The sequence below is a fragment of the Cyclopterus lumpus genome, chromosome 17, assembly GCF_009769545.1.
Source record: "Cyclopterus lumpus isolate fCycLum1 chromosome 17, fCycLum1.pri, whole genome shotgun sequence".
NCBI lineage: Eukaryota > Metazoa > Chordata > Actinopteri > Perciformes > Cyclopteridae > Cyclopterus > Cyclopterus lumpus.
In genome coordinates, this window is record NC_046982.1 from 12,903,453 (window position 1) to 12,925,116 (window position 21,664).

Here is a 21,664-nt window from a genome sequence, read left to right on the forward strand (position 1 = left end):
TGTTATGGATCCTGCATTATTTCTGGAGAAATTGATGATGAGCCCCTGGTGTAACATGACTTTGCTAATGGTCACACACTTATTTTTATTGGACAGAATGTTATTGATACCAAAGTTTTTATTAAAAGATTATAATCTTATTGCCTGGTCATGTTTTGTACTACATATGCACCTTTTTGTTACGTTGTTAACAATATCTGACTTTGGACCTCCATTCTTGACATTGTGCAGGCTAGAAAAAAAATATTTGAGACTGCCATTTTACAGTTTTATAACCACTGGGAAAATAAATTATTGGATAATGGTAAAGGTGTATTTTCAACTTTGAAATGGTGTGTTTTGGGGGAAGAAAAGGCTGACGTGGGTAAGTTAAGTTTTTTGTGTGTTCAATAAAATTATAAAAAATCGGTGTTCAAAGACCAAGGCGTTGTGGGATAGAAGTGGACTATCTTTACATTTACCTTATCAACTTTGATCATATGGTGTGATGCAGACAGATCTCCAATCTGTTTGCATCAGTGTGAGGTGGTGGGTTTGTGGCGGTGTAGTGACCGAGACGTTTTTATCATTTGTTTTAAAAATATGTATAAATAAATATCTAAATTAATACAAATATATACATTAATACAAACAGCAATATATTTAAATAAAATATATATATACATTTAAACATTTAGATTTTAATACAAATTATATATGTATATAAATACATAACGGTAAACAGAAGATTCAAGATTTTTATTTGCCATTTGTGCCTGGACCAACAGACCAGACACATTGGAATTCTAACCAACTGTCTCTTTCTTATTTAATTGTCATTATGTATTGCCTTTTGACCAACACATGCTCACTCTTCCATGTATGAATGCTTGGTTCTAAAATGACACAAATATAACAATACATGATGTATACAACTAGGTTGCAAATTAACCAGGAACATTAAATAGCAGAGAAAATAAACAACATTAAATACGACTGTATCAATAACCTACAACAAAGACACAGGGAATACACCTAACGCTATAATGCCACCTACTGGTAGAAAGGGTAAACAACTTTACTCTGCGTCTCCTCAAAAAGACTCTGCTCTGCGTTCACTTAAAAAACAGCCCAATACGGTGGAACAATACACGAGTGCTAACAGCAACAACTCTGCACACAAAAATGACTTTGATTAAACTATATTACTTTCCTACAATCCTATTGCTTTGGCTTTTATTTCGACAGACTCGTACTTCCGGGTCGCCTGCCTAGCTTTGCGTCTGTCTTCAAAAGAATAACAAATTGTTTCAAACCGAAAAAAACAAAATGTATGTTTTTTTCGTTTTTTCGACTAAACTATAAAACAAACGATCAGAACGTACACGGAGCGAGACGGTTCACCCACCGGAACCCGGGGCCCTACTGCCAGTCGTCGCTCGTGCCCGCTCGCTTACGGGGCGGGCGCGCAATCCCGAGACACCAGGAAATATGGCGGCGCTCATGACTCTCAGTCAGGTAACAACTCTCAATAGATCAAGAAAAGTGTCAAATTGAATTATTGATACTTATGAAGTGACATTGACAGTATGGCCGAACCACAGCACTACTGTATAATCTGTTGTGAATATCGTCCAGAGCAACCTATTAGCAACCTGTCGTTGTCACCTAGTTAAATTAACATGGTTAGCTAGGTTGAGTGTGGATACCAAAGTTCCTGTACGTTTTACTCGAATAGGGAAACTAACGATCACGTTACTATTGCAAGGAAAGTGATACCGTTTGCGTGGAGGATGGTGCTGGTCAAGATAAAACGTGGCTAACTATTGCTAGCTAAATCTGAATGTTAACGTTAATTAGTCAGCTAACGTTAGCGATCTAAGCTGTGTTTATCCACTTTTACCTTTTGACGGACAACTGAATGTTTGAGCTACACTGTGCTTTTTTTTAAAGAAGCTTTTTAACAACTTAATTTATTGTATGTGCTTTAGTAACGTGTCTCTCCTGTCTGATCTCCAGTTATCAAGTGGAAACCCAGCCTATGAGAACTATTACAGACAGGTAAGTTCGGGATTACTGCTTTGGTTTCCACTTCAGCGCTTCTAGTTTTCATTCAGCTAAATATGATCTGTGATATTAAATAAATGAATACAGTTATGTCTGCTGTGTCCACTTAGTATTTCGTTATTTGTTCTTTGTAGCTGGATCCAGGAAACACAGGCAAAATATCAGCTGGGGATGCAGCTCAGTTCCTTAAGAAGTCCGGGCTGTCAGACAGCACATTGGGGAAGGTGGGTCCCAAAATCGCCTACATGTACATTTAAAACACACACAGAAATGTAAGCAATAGCATCTAAACAGTTTTTCTTTGTCTTATTTTTAGATTTGGGATTTGGCAGATTCAGAAAGAAAAGGCTATTTGGATCGACGGGTAAACCTGAATGTCTCTGGGATTTTGCTGTGACCGGTGATGTTGATGTGTGCATAATGCACCGGATTTGACTTGCTTTCTTCCTCTTTCGTAGGGTTTCTTCATTGCTGTTAGACTTGTGGCCTCAGCACAGGGTGGAAATGATATCAGCCTTCACAATCTCAACCAGCACTTGGCTGCGCCCAAATTTGTAAGTGATTAAATGACTCTCCTGACAATCACAATATTCAGATATCTCGTAGGGAACCAACTGAACAGGGAAAAGCTATTGTTATAAGTCGTGTGAGAAATGTATAGACATTGAATGTCTCAAAGTAATATTGTACGGGTAAATTGCACCACTAACTGTATATGTTACTGTGTGCCTGCTCGTCTTGTTTGTATCTTATTCTCACTTTCTTTCTTACAGAAAGATACTAACAGCCCATTATTAAGTGTTTCAATGATGGGACCTGATTTACAATGGGCAATTAGGGTGAGTTGATTCATTCGTCAAGAACATTCTTGAGAGAATTATGCTTGTCCCCTAAACTTGTGTTTCTTTTCTTTCCCAGCTTGATGAAAAAGGGAAGTTTGAGGGCATCTTTGAGAGTCTGTGCCCTGTTAATGGTCTCCTCTCGGGTGATAAAGTCAGGCCAGTTTTAATAAACTCCAAGCTACCTCTGGATGCATTAGGAAAGGTGAATTTCCATTTTTAGTTGGAGTTATGTAACACACTACCCTATTGCAGTCTTCCCTGACATTTCAAAGTTAACAATTCAAAGAAACTAAAGCATGCTCTTTTGTGCAATTGCGTAATGTGTCTGTAGATTTGGGACCTAAGTGATGTGGACAAAGATGGACTGTTGGACAAGGATGAATTCACAGTGGTGAGCTGGTGGCTTTTTGTTTACTTTAAATGTTGCTGTTTCTCCAGAGTAATTCTGGGAATATTTTTTAATTAAAATATATATATTTTTCATATTAATAAATGATCTGATTTCCCATTTTGTAGGCAATGCATCTTGTGTATCGTGCCATGGAAAAGGAGCCTGTCCCAACTATCTTACCCGCTTCCCTCATCCCTCCTTCTAAAAGGAAGAAGTCTGCAGGCTCACTGCCAGGTGCTGTGGCTGTGCTGCCTGCTCTGTCAGGGTTTTTGGCTGGCCCGGCTCCTCTCAAAGAGTCCCTGCGAAGCACTCCTCCTCTTGGCAACGCTACTACCTTCAGTACCAGTACTGTCAACCTCTCTCCAAAGCACTCCTTTAAATCCAGCTCACCGGTACGTCGCCTCGCTTGCATTTCTCTTGAGGTGTCGTGACCTCATCACTGCATTGATTAGTCTGTAGGGCAGGAATGCTATCTCCAAAAGCTTGGTAACATGGTTAAAATGTATATCACAATAGTATGAGGAGCACATATTCTATAAGTGCTATACATCCCCAAAATTGAAACACTTAATCAACAATATACTGCATAAATAGTATCTACTTTTCTTTATTTCATTAAAAAACTTCATGTAACATTACAATATTTGTTTACTCTGAATAATTAATTTATACTGCAGCATTTTGTGAAATTATAACATGACATGATCATATTTTCCCATATACTTCATCATGTACTCTAATCCAGGGTTATCTTTTGGATGCATTAGGATTTCACTTTCTCAATGTGGCTAGTTATTTTCAAATAGTATAAGATAAAATTCCATTCATTTAGTTTTCCTTGACCCTCCTTAAGTAAGTGGCACAAGGGCAGAGCCTTAAACAGCATTTCATGTATTGATTCTTTTCTGTTGCTAGAGGGTGAACTGGTTTTGCCACATTGTTTTGAACACTGTGCACAGGCCAATGTGTTCCTTATTACCTTGTAATAGCTACAGGTTTCCTTGAAAGGGAAAAGAAGACTCTGTTCACACTTGCACCATGATCACCTGACTGATGCCACTTGTTGTGACCGTGTTCCTGTTATGCCACTTCTGTTATGTTGTTTCCTTTACTTCAGATTTATATTTGTGTTTTAACTTGCCCAAGGCAAAGAATTAGTGGGCATACCAGATTTCTTAAAATGCAATTTTTGTGTATCACTTGCATTGGCTGTAGTAGCTTGACTTTAAACCTGTATTTTATATGATTGATTCACCTTTTTTAAAGTGGATTACATATGGTTGTTCAGGGAAAAATAATTTGTGGTAAACTGTTAGTAAAGACAACAGTGCATTTTCATCCAGTATGTTTGGCAAGATTTACAGTATAGTTAATTTTTTACTTTTAACCCAAATACCACTTGTTATTTCACAAAAAACAAACAATTGTTCCTGAAGTTTTAGCATATGTTGTCTCCATCTAAAATGCCATAAATGTTGCCTTTTGTTCATTCCAGCCAGCGGTGAACTGGGTGGTACAGGTGGCTGACAGGGAGCGATATGATGAGATCTTCCAGAAAACAGACAGCGACAGTGACGGCCTCGTTAATGGAACTGAGGTCATAGAGATTTTCATGCAGTCCAGTCTCTCCCAGACTATGCTGGCACAGATTTGGTGAGACCATGGCTCAGATTAGATCATATTTATATGCAGAGGTTCTTACTTTCACAACTCACTAAATCTACAATACCCATGTGAAGCTAGTCTCACTGAGTTTAACTCTATAGCTCCACCCGGTGGACAGTTTGAACCATTACAACTTTCTAAGAAGATGGGTGCAATATCAAGATAGAAACAAATATTAAATTGTGCTATACCAAGCTGTTGAAAACTGGCCTTTTAGAAGAAGGTGAGCTCACAGGATATTGCTATCAGGATGTTTGGTATTATTTAATTCTCAGGAAGAATACAGTATCTTACCTTTTGAGTAAAGCCTCTCCTTTCCTCAGGGGACTCGCTGACACTAAACAGATGGGCAAGCTGAGCCGTGAGCAGTTCTCTCTGGCCATGTACCTGATCCAGCAGAAGGTCACTAAAGATATAGACCCTCCTTCCACTCTAACCCCAGAGATGATTCCCCCGTCAGAAAGGACTGCAACTTCAGCAGCGGGCCCTGTGAGTCTGGACTTTAGCCCACTTTAACTACTGCTTCCTCTTTTAATTGCCCTATTTATTGAAGTTTTCCTGTCTTCCAAAGCTACTTCTTTCTTGCATCAGTACCTCAAGAATCTTATGTTATCCTGCTACTATATTCATTTTAACTGCTGGGCTCTGCTTTCCGGCTTTTCAGCTTTGCCTTGTGAAACTGTTTTATTTTTTTATGCTTTTGCTTTTTTGAGCTCTCTTCTATCCTGTCTAACAGATTTATGCGGGGCTTATGTCAGCTATGAGGCCTGAACATGCTGCAATACCTAATATACGCAGAGTGAGTAGTTGAGCTTTGTTTCACAAGGTGGCGCTTTTGGTTCTGCTTTCGTTTATTGTCTATTTCAGTCTGAAGCACTTGGTGCAGACGGAACCATGTTCCTCATTAGTTTGCCCAAATTATGTTCCCAAGAAAGTGGAAAACACAATTTAGTACATTTAGTTTACTCTTATATATCTGTCATGTCTAATGTGAGCACTGCCACCTGCTGCAGTTTTATCATCATTGGTGTTCAAAGCAACCAATGTCAACTAACGTCCAGCTAGAATATAGTTACTTAATAATGTATGTAAAACAATTGCTGACACTTACTTTACTAGTTGTTTACAAAATAGAATATCCAGGGTGATTGATGATTTGAACAGGCATTTCACCTTTAAAGAGACACCATAAATTATTCATAAGATGTGGTTTCGAGAGGCACATTCTTAAATGTGTGTGTCAGACCATCAAAATGGACATCAGGCTCCATCCTTTATGCTCTTTAATAATAATAATTGACAAAACTCAGATAAAGGATTTGGTTTTTAAGTACAGTTGCATGATTTGTTTTTCAATTATTGTTAATGGACACATGAACAACCATTTTTTGTAAAAGTGTGTTGCCTCTTATTTGACTACAAAGTCAACAAGAACCACTAAGTTACTCTAATTGAGCTTTGGGCATTAAAGTTACTGGTACTTTGGGTCAATCATGAAAAGATTAATATCATAACAAATAGCTCAGGTTGAACGTAAAACCGTAAAAATAAGTTCCGAATGGGGTCAAATGATTTTAAGTGTAGCATATGTCGGAGAGGAGATTTATTTATTTAATTTATGCATATGCGCCAGATTTCACCAGTATTTTGTATTCTCTCGTGTCCGTGTGCATTACTCCTCATTCATGTATTGTCTGGAACTACTAACCCCCCCCCCCCACACAACCTGTGTGAGGTTTTTGTATTTCCTTCCTGTGTCTTTTGTTTTGTTAGACATATAGGCAGGGAGCCCCCCCACACACACACAAACGCACACACACTCTCTGCGTACCCTTTATGCACTCCTTCTCCCTCCTGTTTGTCCCATTTCCCTATTTTTACATACTCCCTCTTGTCCCCTCTTTTTCGTGTCCATTTTCTTTGTCCTACCTGCCCTTGTCACTCTTGTTGTCTTTGTGCTCACCTTCTGTCACCCTCGCTTCCATCCGTCGTACTTTCTTACCCAACTTTTCTCTCCTCTCACTCGTGTGTCTCGCCTCAGGACAGCACCAGCTCCACGGGATCAGCCGAGCTGTCAGGCATCAAAGAGCTGGATGACCTCAGCCAGGAAATAGCTCAGCTACAGAGGTGAGCCCCTGAGTAGCAGGAGGACAGCTTTGTTTCTCTTCCTCTGAGGAAAAGGAGTAGTGGAGTGATGTTCAGGTTCAAATATAAGGTGCTCTTATGGGATTGTTTTTATTCCAAGAGAGACTTGGCGAAGAAAGCAGTGTCACCATGGAGCCTTTCTTGAAGCCTTTCCGAGAATATTTGACAGTCAGAGCCTTCACTATCAAGTGGACTACTGATCAGATTGTGGCAACCGATACACCAACTGTTGCTCATGCAATTTACTAATGATTTTGCCACTGTGGGAAACGCCATCAGTCAAGACACCAAATTGACACCGTTTTGTCTTGTTGAGCTATATGTTTTGCCAACATAGGCTTTGTGAGGACACCATTTGTTACTTAACTTCCTCCTCTCCCATGTCATCCACCTACAGAGAGAAATTCAATCTGGAGCAAGAGATCAGAGAAAAGGAGGAAACTATCAGACAACAAAATAGTGAAGTTCAGGTAAGGCTGAGCCAAAATAATGTTCAAGTTTGTATGTGACTGGCCAACTGCCTGAAAATACATAGTGTAAGTACAAATCTGTAAACAAGACAAGCTTATAAACCATTTGTACAATTTAAGTGTTTGAGCATTTAGAGATCCACTCAGAAAGATGGGCAACTTAATCACTCTGATGTGTGTATTGGATACTGGTAGATACTGTAACATACATTACCTGTGATTGCATGTTTGTATGTGTAGGACATGCAGAATGGATTGGACAGGGAGAGCAGCAGCCTGCAGGACCTTGAGTCGCAGAAGCAAGATGCCCAGGAGCGTCTGGAGGAGATGGACCAGCAGCGCTCCAAGCTGGAGGGAATGCTCAATGACGTCAAGCAGAAGTGCCAGGAAGAGTCCCATATGGTGAGAGACTTGACTTATTAAAGCAAGAAATGCTGTTCCATTTTTTTTTTTATTGGGCCTCTTGTGACATACTTTGGTATTGGGAGTATGATACCAGATGTCAATCAAACAGGTCTGTTGGACCACCCTCTTACTGTTTTTTTTATTCTTGCATCCCCCTGAGAACAAGCGTTGATCTTAAAAGAAACCCAGGTCTGATTTTAAAATCAGAAGCTTAGATTTAAAGCAAAACTGATAATGCTACAAATATGATATTGATTTTTCTGCTTTCACCCTCCAGATTTCATCCCTGCAGAGCCAGATCCGCTCTCAGGAGAACGACCACCAGAGCCAGGAGGAAGAAATGAGCCGCACCAAGACGGACCTGGGCCGGCTGCAGGATGAGGAGGCCCTTCTGGAGCAGAGCCTGCTCTCTGGTCGGGTCCAGCTGGACAGCATCACTAAGTCTCTCAAAACCACTCAGGAAGAGATCAACCAGGTCAGTGCAGGCAGAGGACCTACCGGTTACATAAGGATGTTCTGCCACTTATGGCCAATAAGCTCTGGATATCAATCATAATACTGAGGTTTGTATGTTTATGTCTGTGGAATTTAGACTTGTTTTGTGTTGCTGCCGATGGTTTTCATAACAGATCTGAGGCGGGGAAACATTACTATTACTTTCATGACCTTTTGTGTGTATTTTAGTTTTGATCAGCTTAACCACTAACCACCATTTACATAACTTATCAGGTGCATTCCCCAATCTGCCGAAGACTTGACTTTTGAGGAGCCAGTTTTTTGTTTTTTTTAAATGTATGAATGTTGTTAGGCTCGCAGTAAGCTGTCGCTGATCCAGGACAGCCAAAGGGAGGTGACCAAGACCATTGAGCAGTACAACAGCGCTTTGAGCGACATCAATGGAGGAAACTTCAGCAACCTGCCGGACTTAAGTGAAGGGTTTGCTGAGAAGGAGAACGGAGGTTTCAGAAGTACGGTGAGGAGATCATGAATATATCCTAATTTTCACCTCAACAATTTATCCTAATTTTTCCATATTTGCCTTTTGGCCTCATGAGTACTTTTCATATCACTAATTCGTAATGTGCCCGTTTCATGAAACATTATCAGTGTTTGCTGATTTGTGTGTCAAGACTTTACTGACATGTTGATTTATTTTAATTTCAATCAGGATGACTCTTTCAAGTCAAAGTTAGCCATGTTCAACAAAAGCGGTGCTAAGGAGCCTCCAGCAGACCCCTTCCATACAGAGGACCCCTTCAAGTCCGACCCCTTCCAAGGTCTGAATACCTTCTGGTATATTTGTATTATTTTCTCCTGTATTTCTGAAAGTGTCATGGTTATGCTGCTCTGCCAGCTCTAATCTGAAACCATGTGTTCCTGTGATTGAGCATTTCCACGAAATACCTGAAATGTACTTGTATAGATGCCAAGTTGTGGACTTTTAATGAAATGGAAATGTATGTTCGAGACATTTTCATGCTGTAAAAACATCAATGATTATTTCTTCTTTAGAGGCTGAAGGCGATTGAAGTCCACAGACAGTTGCTCCCTTCTAACTGTCTTGTCCTTTTTCTAGATCCATTTGGAGAAGATCCTTTCAGAGAAAGTGACCCTTTCAAAGGCGCCTCATCTGAAGATTTCTTTAAGAGAACCGACAAGTCGAACCTGTTTGGATCCTCAGAGCCCTTTGGTAGAAAACCCACCCCACCTGCCAAGGTATTAAACACCCCCTTCTTTTTACCACTTAGAGGTTGTTTGTGGATCATGGTTCTTTTGTATGCAATGTGAGAAAACCAATGCTCTTTTGTCAAAGTTCAAAATGAAATTCCCTTTTCGATGTTTAATGAAATGCTTCAGTTGTTCGGGCTGATGGAAGCAAGCTCTCACATGTCTTCACTATTGATTCACAATTTCTTGTGGATGAGCTGACATTGACATTGTGGAAGTGTTTTAATGGTGATCTTTTGAATAGCTTACTTACTGTGCTTTTGCTTGTTTTGCTTAGCCAAGTGCTCTCAGCAGTGGGGACCATTTCACCTCACACAGCCCAAAACCAGGTACGTTGCTGTTATCAAGCATCGATCGGAGCATAGGGAGAGTCTTCTCAGCTGGAAATGTAACAATTGACCTGAGGTAGCATTTGTTTGTACATGTAAAGTGTCTCAGTTTAGCTTTGATTGTTTTTCTATATTGTAGTACATCTTGTGCTTATTAAATTAAGACGGGTTGATAAAGATTCAACACTTTTATTTGTTCTGGTCTGTCATTTTGAAGATGTAGGTTTTCCTTCTATCTTATTGCAGTTAGGACGGTGATAGCCCTGCAGGTTACCGTACTGAACATTGTCTTATTGACATTTGGTCAAATAAACACACAAATGCATAGTTGTCTCTGTACTATACCAGTGCAGATTTCCATGAACTTGACACTGAACTCTATCAACTGACATCTGAACGTTCAAGAACATTTTGGTCTCAAAGACTCATTCTTTGCCGTTTTCAGTGACGTGTTGGAATTAGATTTTATTTTTGGGGCGCATCAGGGGCAAACAACTTTTACTCGCTGTGGCTTCAATTTTTCCTGTGGTTCGGGGCTATTTTTAGTCTAGTACCTACGCATTTAATTACTGGCCAACTAAAAATACTCTCCCTACCCTGGAAAAACAGGAGGCTCACAGGAGCCAAACATAACAGAAACTCTGACTGCTGGTCCTTCTCTAATAGAATACACTGCCACTCCTTTAACCAGTTCTCTACTGCCTCTGTCCTGTCTTTATATCTGCTGCTATTGAACTGCTTTGCCTTATTCGGTACGGAAGTTGTTTTAAGTTAGTGGCTAACTCTGGTCGATGCTCTGCCATGCTGCACACCTTCGGAAGAACACAGAGGCAACTGTAGACCTGAGCTGAGTTACTGTGCGTTTTTAAAAAAACAAACAAAAAAACACTGCCTACTTCACATGAATGGGGTCTCTTGTGGTTGCACACTCACAACAAACATATTCTATTACAATATTTAGTTTTTTCACTGTAACCAACTGCAGTTTGCTGTTTTTATCATTAAGTGGCATACCACTGAGCTTCAAAACAACCCAGGCACAGTTCTGGTTAACAGTGCGCCAACTGACTCCTTTCATTATCTGATCAAATGCACGCATCAGGTTAAACAAAACCTCTGCGTTCCAGGTTTTTGCTAAATGTCATTAAAAATTCAACGGTTATGCCACATTCCCCTCTCTGAAAATAGCATCCAGGCCCTTTCAAAATAAGCCAAATGCAGGGATGATTTTTGAATGTGTGGTTTGAGTCTGAACTTCATTATAGTTTCTTCCCTTTTCCATAAATGCATTTAAATGTACTCTTGTCCCAGATGGGTTTGGGACAGCGGACCCCTTCGGAAGCAACTCTTTTGGTAGCAAGGGGAGTGGATTTGCTGACTTTAGTCAGATGTCAAAGGTAAGCTCTGGACACTCTTGGCGTTATGAATCAGTTGCCCCATAAAGCATTGTTTTCCAATCAGCTGTAGAAAGCTGTGTTGTTAATTTTACTCATGATTGATTTCTATTTATTTTTACATTTATGAAGTCTTTCTAATAGAAGGCCAGAGGCATTAGATCTGGGCTGACATTTCTGTTATTCATCATTTCGATTTTTTGTCTTTTCCCTTGTGTGTGAACAGAAGTCGGACAACCCTGTCCTCCCGTCAAAGAGAAATGTGCCTAACCGGCCTGCACCTCCTTATGGTAAGCCCTTATTTTGTGTGTGTGTGTGTGTGTGTGTGTGTGTGTGTGTTTGCTTGAACTTTACTTTGCTTACGGCTTATTTTAATGGTTCAGCGGTGTTCAGATTTACTATTTAATGATTAAAAATATGAGCTGTGACTGCCCTGTATTGAAATCAATACACTTCAACATGCCAATGTTAATCACAAGGTTGGCGGTTCAATCCCCGGCTCCAACTGTGTCTTTGAGCTGGGCACTGAACTCCAGTTGTTCCCTGGCCGCTTCACAGCAGCGCACTACTCTTAAATGCTTAAGAGGGCTTAAATGCAGATGTAAATTCAATGTCTGTAATGTAAAAATAAAGTTAATGTTTTTCAAGAACTTTCATTAGCTCTTTACCACTTTGCAGAGAAAGCAGTTTCTTCTTTTGAAGTTGTAAACAGGAAAGAGGTATGGTACTATGATTTTACAGCGTGATGAGCTGTTGTTAATGTTATCAAGAATACACCGGTGAAATAGCTAGTGTTAAGTTAAACTTGTGAATCGTGAGATAAAATTCTACTTTTCAATTTAAAAAAAAAAATAAAAATGTAGCCGCCTGCTTTATCTTAGTTTTTGCCTGTGTGGTCACACACTATCCATAGGCCATGCCCAGCACATGCCCTTCCGCTGTGACCTTGCACTTATTCCTTTAGCAGAAGCCACAGCGTGAGAAAGTTGGTGTTCCCCTTTGCTTCACCACACACAGAAGGGTAGAGATGAGTAACCACAGTTAGAAAGCTAGCCCCTGAAATGTGCCTCGTGAGTGATGGAGAAGTGAAAAGTCTCCATGTAGTTTGGTTATTTAAAGCTGTGAATGCTACTGTTGATCTTTATAAGATAATGCCGTATTTATTTCCTTAAGGTGCAGATGCAGCCTTTGTGGCATTGTTGGACAAAGTTTGAGAGATGAATAATAAGGGCCACATTATAGAAAATGTGTCTACAGTAGACAAGGCTGTGTCAGTCTTTTGCAATTATGTGTTTCATAAAGGGGACACTGCTTGTTAAGCTTCAATGCATCAGTAAGCCTTACTCAAAAATGTGGTTAACACCTTAGTTTGAACCAATATATCTCTCCCCTGGGTGACTACTCTGCATGGCATGAGCTTCAAGCTGTTGGCTTCCTGTGAAAAATGAAGCAACACAATATTGCACATTAGTCTCAAGGTGTGAGCTTGTTTTCCCAAGGAGGCTACCCGTTGTTGGCTTCTGAAGTGAAGGCACTAAAGTGTGTTGTCTAACATGGATTTGGTGTTTATTTGAATGTCTTCCTTCTCCAGGAGGTACGCTCAGTTTGACTGCATCACAGCTGTTCCAGAGTGTTTGCTCCACAGCAGACAGTAAAGACTCTTTTGTTACGGCATCAAAAGACTGTGCCTTGGGTTTGGCAGATGTTGGCTCTGTAAGTGTAGTCCACTTGGAGTTTTCTGCTGGATCAGGTATCCTTGTCTGCAGAGGTGTCGGCTCTCTATTACTGGCCCTCATTCTGTTAACTCGCCCTCACACAGTGACATTAGCAAGCAATCCCCCGTGCTTATTGGCTGTTGACTAACAATTGATGGAACATCTGCGTGACTGACTTGGACAGTCCTCGGGCTTGTGTCTATCAAGTCGATTGTTAAGTCGGCCTGATAAAGGGCCGTTTGCATGCGTGCTGGCGTCTCTGGCTTCAGCCTTTTGACAGGAAGTCAAGATGTAAACAGTTTTAGTCAGTGAGTCCTTGAACTTGCCTGGTCAGGTATCACTTGAGGAACATTTGTTCAAGTCTTGAAGTACAAGGTAAAGGCTTTATTGCTGCCAAAGCATGGTGTGCCTCCAAAGAGAGCACAACAGAGTAAATCTGCTTCTTTGTCCTCCTCCTTCCGCTTCTTTGCCATCATGTATAGCGGAACAGCTGCGCATGCTCTCGTGTGCATAGAAGATGCATGGTAGTTTTTTGTGTCTGGTGTGTATCACTTGACAATAAAAGTGACAGTTGTGAAAGAGATGTGTGGTTGTTTTTATATCAAGCTCTTTATTGTAATTTTTGCAGGATCTGAATGTATCAAGGTAAGACTGTACAAGGGTGTAGTGGTCAACCTTTTGCATGTGAAAAACCTGTCCGCACTAGTATGTCACTGTGTTGTGTAAGAAGCTTTTAGTGTTGCTTTCTTAGCCGTCCAAGTGAAATCTAAATGTCCGTAGTTGTGCAGTTCTTTTTCTCTCTCTGCGCTCTATCAAATAATTTCAGTAATGTTTGATGTAGCTTTTGACGTTGTGCCTAATGAGAAGCATTTGATTTTAAAATTCGCATCCACTGTTTTGCTTTTTGCCTCGTGACCATGTTGACATTGCCGCCTGCAACTCTGCATTTTTTTTTTTTCTGTCCACGTCTAACATTTGCTTCTTTGCTCTAGTTTGGAAGTGACAACCAGCAGCTGGAGTGGGTCAAACGGGAGAGCGAGCGTGAGGAGCAGGAGAGGCTGCGGAGGCTGAGGCTCCAGGAGCAGCAGGACCTGGAGCTGGCGATCGCTCTCAGCAGGGCCGACATGCCCAGCGCCTGACCGGCTGTGCCCATCCACATAATTTTTGACCTCTTCCTTCTGCCTTACAGTCCTCCGTCCGCAGGCTCATGGCAACTGCACCAACACCGGCCCATCATGACTAGCAGCCCCTGTTTCCAATTTGTTTAAGAGACCAGTGTTTCTTCAGGTATTGGCTGGACTCGCGTCAAATGACTCAACATTTAACAACCGTTACAATTCATTGCTCCCAGACAACATGGCAACTGTAATCCAGGACAATACGGAGCCACTTGATTCAAACCCGGTTCATCCTGCAAGAACATAGCGATTTAACGCAACCCAAACCAGCAGGCTACTCCACTACAACCTACATCTAGCTCCATGTCTTGTTCTGGCTAATCCCTCTGCCTTATCCAAAAGTCTTTCTGTTGCAAGAAAAAATAACATTTTAAAGAATATTTTACCGTTTCTTTTTTAATTTATATACAAAAGCAATGACTCTTTGGTGTATGAAGTCCTCGTAAAATGCACTGTATGAACAGTTTTTCTTTTTCAAACTTATTGAACCTAGAAAAAGAACTGAATTGAAAGTCAAACCAGATGTATTATCCTCTCTGGTGGCTTATGGTTTGTCCAATTTCAGATGTTTTTTGTTTTTTTAAAGAAACTCCATCTACTGTAAATATTGTTGGATGGTTTTATGTACAATCCCTAGAAAAGGCCATATTTAAAAACAAGCCTGTCCAAAATTACTGGAGCTTTGTGATGTGATCACCTATAACATGCTTTAGGTGTTTTTTTTGGGGGGGGGGGCAGGGGGTGTTTCTTGCCATTTATGCCTGCCTATGGAATATACATGGCCTTAAAGTATAAGGATGGAAGACTTTATTATTATTATTATTATTATTATTATTAAGCTATAATCAACTGGCATCTACATGTTTAGATTTGATGTTTTAGGAATCCCTAACAAGCATTTAGGCCTAACATAGCTTTGGTTAAATATAGTTTAGCCCCATATCATCGGTTGCCTCTTGCATTCACAAATATGACGCTAGCGATAATCATTGAGGTCTTCCCTTCTTGTGAATGAATCCACCTGATGTCAACAGCCTGGGCTTCTCAGGTGGTTTGTTATTGGTTGCCTTGTTTCGCTCAAACAACTTGCTCTCCCATACAACTAGGAGCCTCTATAAAATGGAAGTAGGGTAAATCTACATTGTTTGTACGGGTGCTGTTACATTTAGTTGTATTCTTCCTACTGTGTCACACTACCACTGATGCACAAGGTCATCTGCTTCCACTGTTGTGCTTTTCTCTCAACACTCAAATCAACCATTGGATGTTTTTTTTCTGTGGATCATTATTTTATTAATGTCTGATACTCCAGTTGGAGGACATTTGTTTAAATTACTTATAAATAATGCATCCTTGTAATATATGACACTAATCAGGTTTATTTGGCACATAATGTATGCACTGTATATTCCAAACCTTACTGGATATGTACAGAGTAAAGGCGCCTTATTTATCAACATTGTAATGTTAAACAGTAAGTATGTGATTATTAAAAATCACTGTAATGACTTTGAATTGAATAAAAGTGCTTTTTTTTTTTTTATCATTCCTGGAACAAGGTGAGTGTTACACTTTTCTTTTTTTTTTTTTTGACACCAGAAAGATGTGAGCTAGTTACATGTCATAACTGGAGATGTTGAGCAGCTTAGACGTGTTATGAATGAAGACAATGGTCAACTCTATTCTGAGGTCTTAATCTTGTGCTTTGATAAATTGTACAATATTATTTTTACCGACATGAATACAAATTACTGTTTATATCTTGCCTTAATATGAGGGGGGGGGGGGGGGATGAGAGTGATACATTTGCATCTCCCACTGCAGATATTTTTTAACCTTATGTGTACTTCCTCTTTTTAAATATATGATACATTCTAGTATAGTGTCCCTTTCTGTGTGTACATTGTGTTCTGGATGAACTGAAGCGATAATACAACTGTGTGACACCTTTTGAGGAAGGTTGTGGTTTTATGTTTTTAAATTGTCATACAGAGTATTGCGTCAATTATTCGAAGAATAATGTTAAACACTATTTACTTGTATCTACTTTTCAAAATGCCATCTGGCTTTGATGCATCGACTCAATGCAGCCTTTGATGCAGGAGAGACAAATGCTCACTGACACTGCAGACATGATATGCACAGACTCAGATACTTTGAAACTGTGCACAGTGACTGTGTAATTGTAGTATTAAGGCCCTTTGATGTTCTACTATAATTTCTACCCATCAGAAAGGGAGTCTAAGGGCTCCCTGATGAGGGTTTGCTGTGCCCCTCTGTCCAGACAGCTCCCGGCCCACTCTGTAATTATGGAAATGGAGTGTTTGTATTTATAGGCTAAGCCCACAAGCGGCTGTCCTTCTGTGTCTTGCAGCTGCAAAACATCACAGTGGAAATCAAGTGCCCTTGTTTTAAAATTAAAGTGGGTATTCAATGGCAACATGTATAACCTATTTAGTGTAACTGATCTGATGGTCTGCAGGCCTGCTGCACTGACTTGTAAACACAGTATGAAACCTGTCTGGGTGGATGTGGTTCATTGAACTAAATGTGTGAGCAAGATGTATCTAAAAGGACTGCATGAAAAATAAAGAGCTCCCCAGTCAAATGTTCAATTTCATTGTTTTTAATATTTACAATAAATATACATTTTACAGTATAAAAACCATGTACATATTTATATAAATTTAAGTGAAAAATAATGCACAGGACATCAAGCCCTGATAGCGAACAGAGGGGCTGGATCCAAGAGTTTCACACAAGAGAAGACAACAGCAACTCCAAATAGGAATGATCAATAAAATAAAGCAGTTCAGGCATTCAGACATTGAGGCAGTTTAAATAAAACATTGTCTCTGCACATGTTAGGCAACAATGTGCATTTCACCCCTGTCAATAAGAACATGCACTGTTGCGTGGCCATGTTGTTCTATCACTAAGAGTTTTACAGTAGCAGTCATAGAAAGGCACTTTTGTGTCAAACACAGCGTTCCAGTTCTGTCAAAGAAGAGTAGTATATATACTGGGCCAGCCCCTTCTTGATCTGCCTGTTCTAAAGCAAACAAAGCTTTTTCTAAAGCTTTTATTGAACCAAAGTAGTACCAGCTACATTATTAGAATATAAAACCACTACAACTTTTTCATTCAATATTACATATAAAAAGACTTTGGTCATTTTGGACAACAATTTAAATTAAAAAAAACACATCAGTTGAATCACAATAGAAAATAAAACACAACCCCCTCCCAAGTCCTTATGTGGGCACCTTCACATGTGTCTCTTCATGTGAAGTGCCAGATGGTCAGACCTGGAGAAGGCGCGTTCACACAGGTGACACTGGAAGGGCCTGTGTCCGGTGTGTTTGCGGAAATGACGGGTCAGCTCATCGGAGCGGGCGAACTTCCATCCACAGCCTTCCCAGCTGCAGTGGTACGGCTTCTCACCTATAGGCAATACAAATGGGATATTATTAGTGAAAAGGAAGACGTGGTTTTGGGCTATGCAGACATGTGCGTAATTGCGCACATATATAGTCATATTTCTCATGATGGATATGAGCTCAGACTTACCAGTGTGAGTTCGGAGATGTGCCTTCAGGTGTGAACTCTTGGTGTAGGTTTTTCCACAGCCAGCGTAGCTGCAGGTGTGACTCGCCGTGCGCTTCCGCGGCCATGTGCGTCGTCCTCTCTTGGGTTTGGACTCCAGCAGCTCGAGGGGAGAGGAGGGCGGCGTGAGCATCACCCTCTGCGCGCCCGGCTGCAGGCTGAGACCTTCATCGTACATGCCAAAGGCAGGATGCGGAGCGTGGTAGGACATTTGCATCTGGGGAGCCTGAGGGTGGTGCGGGAAAGCCGCCGTTGTGTGATACTTCTGTGAGTAGTTCATGGGCTGGCACATCTGTGCCTGGCAGTCCGAAGCTCCCAGGTCGTCGGGGCTGAGAGGCGGGGTCATGTTGCTGGCTGCCCGCGGGGAGATGGCAACTCGGGGCTGCTCGAAGGACATCATGCACGAAACGTTCCCTTCTTGCTTGATTTTGCTGCAGCTCTGGGGCACCATGCCCAAAACGGGACCGTAGCCTTCCATCGGTGGCTCCACTTTGATCTCCTGGCGAGGAAAATGCGCCGTGTTGACATAAAATCTCCCCTGGACGCAGGGGTTGCGCGTAATGCCATAGCTGTTGGTTCCTTCGGAGCGGAGCAGCTCTGTCATGAGGCTAGCGCCGTACGGCGGCGGCGGGGAGCGGTGGTCGTCTGTTGCGTAGGATGGCACCGAGGCTCCCGCCGTGTACATGCTGAGATCGGCTGTGCCCACAAACTCCGCCGCGCTGTCTGAGCCAGTTGTGTTGGCGAGAATAAAATCCAGATCTAAGTAATTACTCAGATCCTCGTCGTCCCTTTTGCTGTGATTGTCCAGGTTGTGTACCATTTCAAGCATGGAGCAGCTGGCCGAGACGAGTTTGTCCGTGTCTCCTTTCCACCTCTGAAAGAAGAAATATACTTGTTTAGATATGATGTTCCTGTGAAATAAAATACTGTATATTGCATGTGATATCCAACTGGAGAAGTAAATGAACCCAGTAATGAGTTTTTCTTTTCTTAAAATAGTTATGTGTTCTTGTTTTCCAACGGCGTACCAAGATAGTAATACAAAACGGATAAAACAAAGTGACATCGAATATAAATCAAACATATCCACATATTTTGAAACACAATATAATAACATTTTGAACTTACGTTTTCCCATGTTTTTTCTCTTTGGTTTGAGAATGTCGAAAATGACGGCAGCATCACTCCGGTTAAGGCCATCGTTTGGTGAAATAATAACTATATCTCTTGTCAAAGTCGCGTTTAGATTGAGCCGCACCAGATATTGTGCGCCTATTTCACTGTCGCTCTCGGCAGCTGCGCTCCAAAGACATGAACGAGTGTAGAAGTGGAAGGAGGTCCTCTAAACTTTATACCTCTCTAACCCGAGTGCGCCTGGCCAATTGTGAGAGCTCAGGAAACAACGTAAAGTTTGGTAAATTTAGCTCTTTATAAAGCGGTTCCTGCAGGCAGCGGGGCTCAGTGCTCCATATGACAGTGAACGCAGTGCAGAGGAGCCTATAAAGTGGAGCACCTCCCCCACACTCTGACGCAGGCACTCAACAGACCAGCCCCCTGAGCTGGAGATTGGAAAAAAGTTGTAGGCAAATTACAAACACGAGCAATATAGCAACCATAGATACTTACGTAATATGTTGAAAAGAACAATCCGAATGACATAAGCAGCACCAACAACTTAGTATTACAGACTGTCTGTACTTCAGTTGATTATCACAACAACAAACGAGATATGGTTTTTATGATGAACAGTAATACAAATAATCAGACTGAAAAACACAAAACTACGATATATTCTGTAATACAATGCAAGCAATAGAGATCATTGCACAGACGTTTAATGGCACTTGAAACGTAACACACAAACATATCCCAAAAATATATGCAGCTCATTGAATCCGACAATATATTTGTACTTTTCCACTTGACTGCATCATATCGCACCTATTAAACACTCTGACACATATGCCGTACTCCCTTTTGTGTTGTCAAACTCGTGTCTCTAAAAGTGAAAAGAACAATGCGATATACTTTTTAATAAAGATCAAGATATTCTGCCTCCACCTGTTCGGCGCGTCTCGCTGCCGGCTCATTATCATTAAGTGAAGACGGGTTTGTTCTCTCACAGCAGGCTTGTCCAAACAGGCGCCAGGGTCGTCTGAAACGGTTTTCACGGCTTTTTAATGCTCTAACCACTCATGATGTAAACATGATTTAAAGGGTAACGTAACGTCCTGTTGTTTTATCCATTCAGGTGTAAATGCCGGACAGTGTCGATTGGAGTCAAATTAGCATCACAACTCTGGCCGGCTTGTTGCTGTTTCTGCTGAGAGATCTGGTTTCTAACACGTAGACAGTGAGATTGTTTTCTCCACAGGATTCCTCTGGCTCCAGAGGTCATTAGGCCAACTGTAACTCTGCTGTATCATTTGCATCACTCCAAAATGTTAACATATATTATTTCTTAATGTAATATAACTTGGATTTTTATTTTAAGGTCACTTCCATTTATCCATAAAATCCCAAATAAACAAGAAATATGTTAAATATGAAATAAAGTGACCACAGTCACCTTCATTTCTGTTGTATTAATCATCAGCAGTCTTGGAAGAAGCATTTAGCTGATTTTAAAAGTGTAAACATATTCCAGTATAAGTAGAGGATTACAATTTCCACTTGACTTAAAGTAAGTATTACCAACTAAATTAGCTAAGTATCAAAAGTAAAAGAAGTCATATTGCAGGCAGATTGCCCCTGTCACCACGATACTCTTATATTCTATAAGTGGATCCCCGTTAGTGGTGCAGTCATATATCTGATTTAGATTTGAATAGGTAAAATGTATAGGATAGTTTAATTTACTTAATCTCCCTATAAGTAGTCTAAATAGTACAATAATGACCTCTTATGTAAATGAGAAATGGACTGTACTTTATAGGGCTACAGCACTACATGTCATCATTCCCCCATTCACACACATTCACACACTAATGGCAGGGGCTACTGTGCAAGATGCCACCAGCCCATCAGCTAATCATTCACATCCATTCAATTTGGAGAAATGTGGGGTTAAGTGTCTTCTCCAAGGACACATCGACATGGACTAGAGGAGCTGGGGAACGACCCGCCAATCAGTCTGACTGAGGGACGACCGTGTTCCCCTGAGCCACAGTCACCTTGTAGTGCAGTCAAAGTATGAAGTGGTCAAAAATGTAGGCTAAATAAAGGGTAAGTATACCTCAGAATTGTACATAATTTAATACAAAACCCCAGAGAGGGAAACACTCTTCCTGTAACAGGTGCAATATCAAAAAGAAAAAAACATAAAGAAAAACATAAAAGTTGATGATGATCTGAGCAAACACAGCACAACTGAGATCAGATCCACATGACAGACACATCACCTTTCATCAAGCTGTATCCAACATCACCAGTAAACTCTGTCAGTGCAGCTGTGAGGTTTCCACATCCTGATTCCTGGTCTGGGCTTGTGTGTTCAGTGGAAAGTGCGTCACACGGCAGGCGTCCAGTAAAGGCCAGAGAGGAAGCGGCCGGCCTGATGTCTGAACCCCTGACCGCTGATTCTGACCTTGGCTCTGTGCAGCACTTCTCTGCTCTGCTACCAGTGAGAGTGTTCTCACTCTCACTTCCCCTCTTACTCAGCTACAATTAACGCTATGTAATACTCCAAAGTTTAAACTTTCGTATTTGAATTTTCTATCCAAAGCAACTTCCTTTTTAGTTTGAGATTCA

The 21,664-nt window shown here is 40.9% G+C and overlaps 2 protein-coding genes across 7 annotated transcripts; one reads left to right on the forward strand and one right to left on the reverse strand.

Annotated features, from left to right (window-relative positions):
- The first annotated feature begins 1,241 nt into the window (after positions 1-1,241).
- LOC117747067 (epidermal growth factor receptor substrate 15-like 1) lies at positions 1,242-15,849 on the forward strand. 6 transcript variants are annotated; one of them, XM_034556465.1, is made up of 25 exons: positions 1,243-1,497; positions 1,999-2,040; positions 2,181-2,270; positions 2,363-2,410; positions 2,505-2,600; positions 2,820-2,885; positions 2,965-3,090; positions 3,220-3,279; positions 3,405-3,671; positions 4,775-4,932; positions 5,268-5,433; positions 5,681-5,743; positions 6,986-7,071; positions 7,487-7,559; positions 7,800-7,961; positions 8,242-8,439; positions 8,773-8,937; positions 9,133-9,241; positions 9,541-9,680; positions 9,970-10,021; positions 11,333-11,418; positions 11,642-11,705; positions 13,007-13,128; positions 13,759-13,775; positions 14,123-15,849. In XM_034556465.1, exons 1-25 carry the CDS (start codon positions 1,471-1,473, stop codon positions 14,199-14,201), a joined length of 2,562 nt encoding a protein of 853 aa, XP_034412356.1. In that variant the 5' UTR covers positions 1,243-1,470; the 3' UTR covers positions 14,202-15,849. The 6 variants fall into 6 exon arrangements, with proteins under 6 accessions (XP_034412354.1, XP_034412356.1, XP_034412355.1 ...); XM_034556464.1 differs by lacking the exon at positions 13,759-13,775; XM_034556467.1 differs by lacking the exon at positions 13,007-13,128 and having other exon boundaries at positions 1,244-1,497.
- A 1,282-nt stretch (positions 15,850-17,131) lies between these two features.
- On the reverse strand, positions 17,132-19,399 carry LOC117747068 (Krueppel-like factor 2). The gene is made up of 3 exons (XM_034556469.1): positions 19,043-19,399; positions 17,879-18,788; positions 17,132-17,752 (listed from the first exon to the last, which is right to left on the reverse strand). The coding sequence occupies exons 1-3, from the start codon at positions 19,112-19,114 to the stop codon at positions 17,577-17,579; spliced, it is 1,158 nt and encodes a 385-aa protein (XP_034412360.1). The 5' UTR covers positions 19,115-19,399; the 3' UTR covers positions 17,132-17,576.
- Positions 19,400-21,664: the final 2,265 nt, after the last annotated feature.

Excerpts from the sequence above, each read along its gene's own strand:
- LOC117747067 (XM_034556463.1), top strand. The coding sequence starts at position 1,471 with ATGGCGGCGCTCATGACTCTCAGTCAG. Across the intron at positions 2,041-2,180 it reads ATGAGAACTATTACAGACAG|CTGGATCCAGGAAACACAGG; the intron begins GTAAGTTCGGGA and ends TGTTCTTTGTAG. Across the intron at positions 9,242-9,540 it reads CAAGTCCGACCCCTTCCAAG|ATCCATTTGGAGAAGATCCT; the intron begins GTCTGAATACCT and ends TCCTTTTTCTAG.
- LOC117747068 (XM_034556469.1), bottom strand. The coding sequence starts at position 19,114 with ATGGCCTTAACCGGAGTGATGCTGCCGTCATTTTCGACATTCTCAAAC. Across the intron at positions 18,789-19,042 it reads GAGAAAAAACATGGGAAAAC|AGGTGGAAAGGAGACACGGA; the intron begins GTAAGTTCAAAA and ends TTCTTCTTTCAG. Across the intron at positions 17,753-17,878 it reads ACATCTCCGAACTCACACTG|GTGAGAAGCCGTACCACTGC; the intron begins GTAAGTCTGAGC and ends TATTGCCTATAG.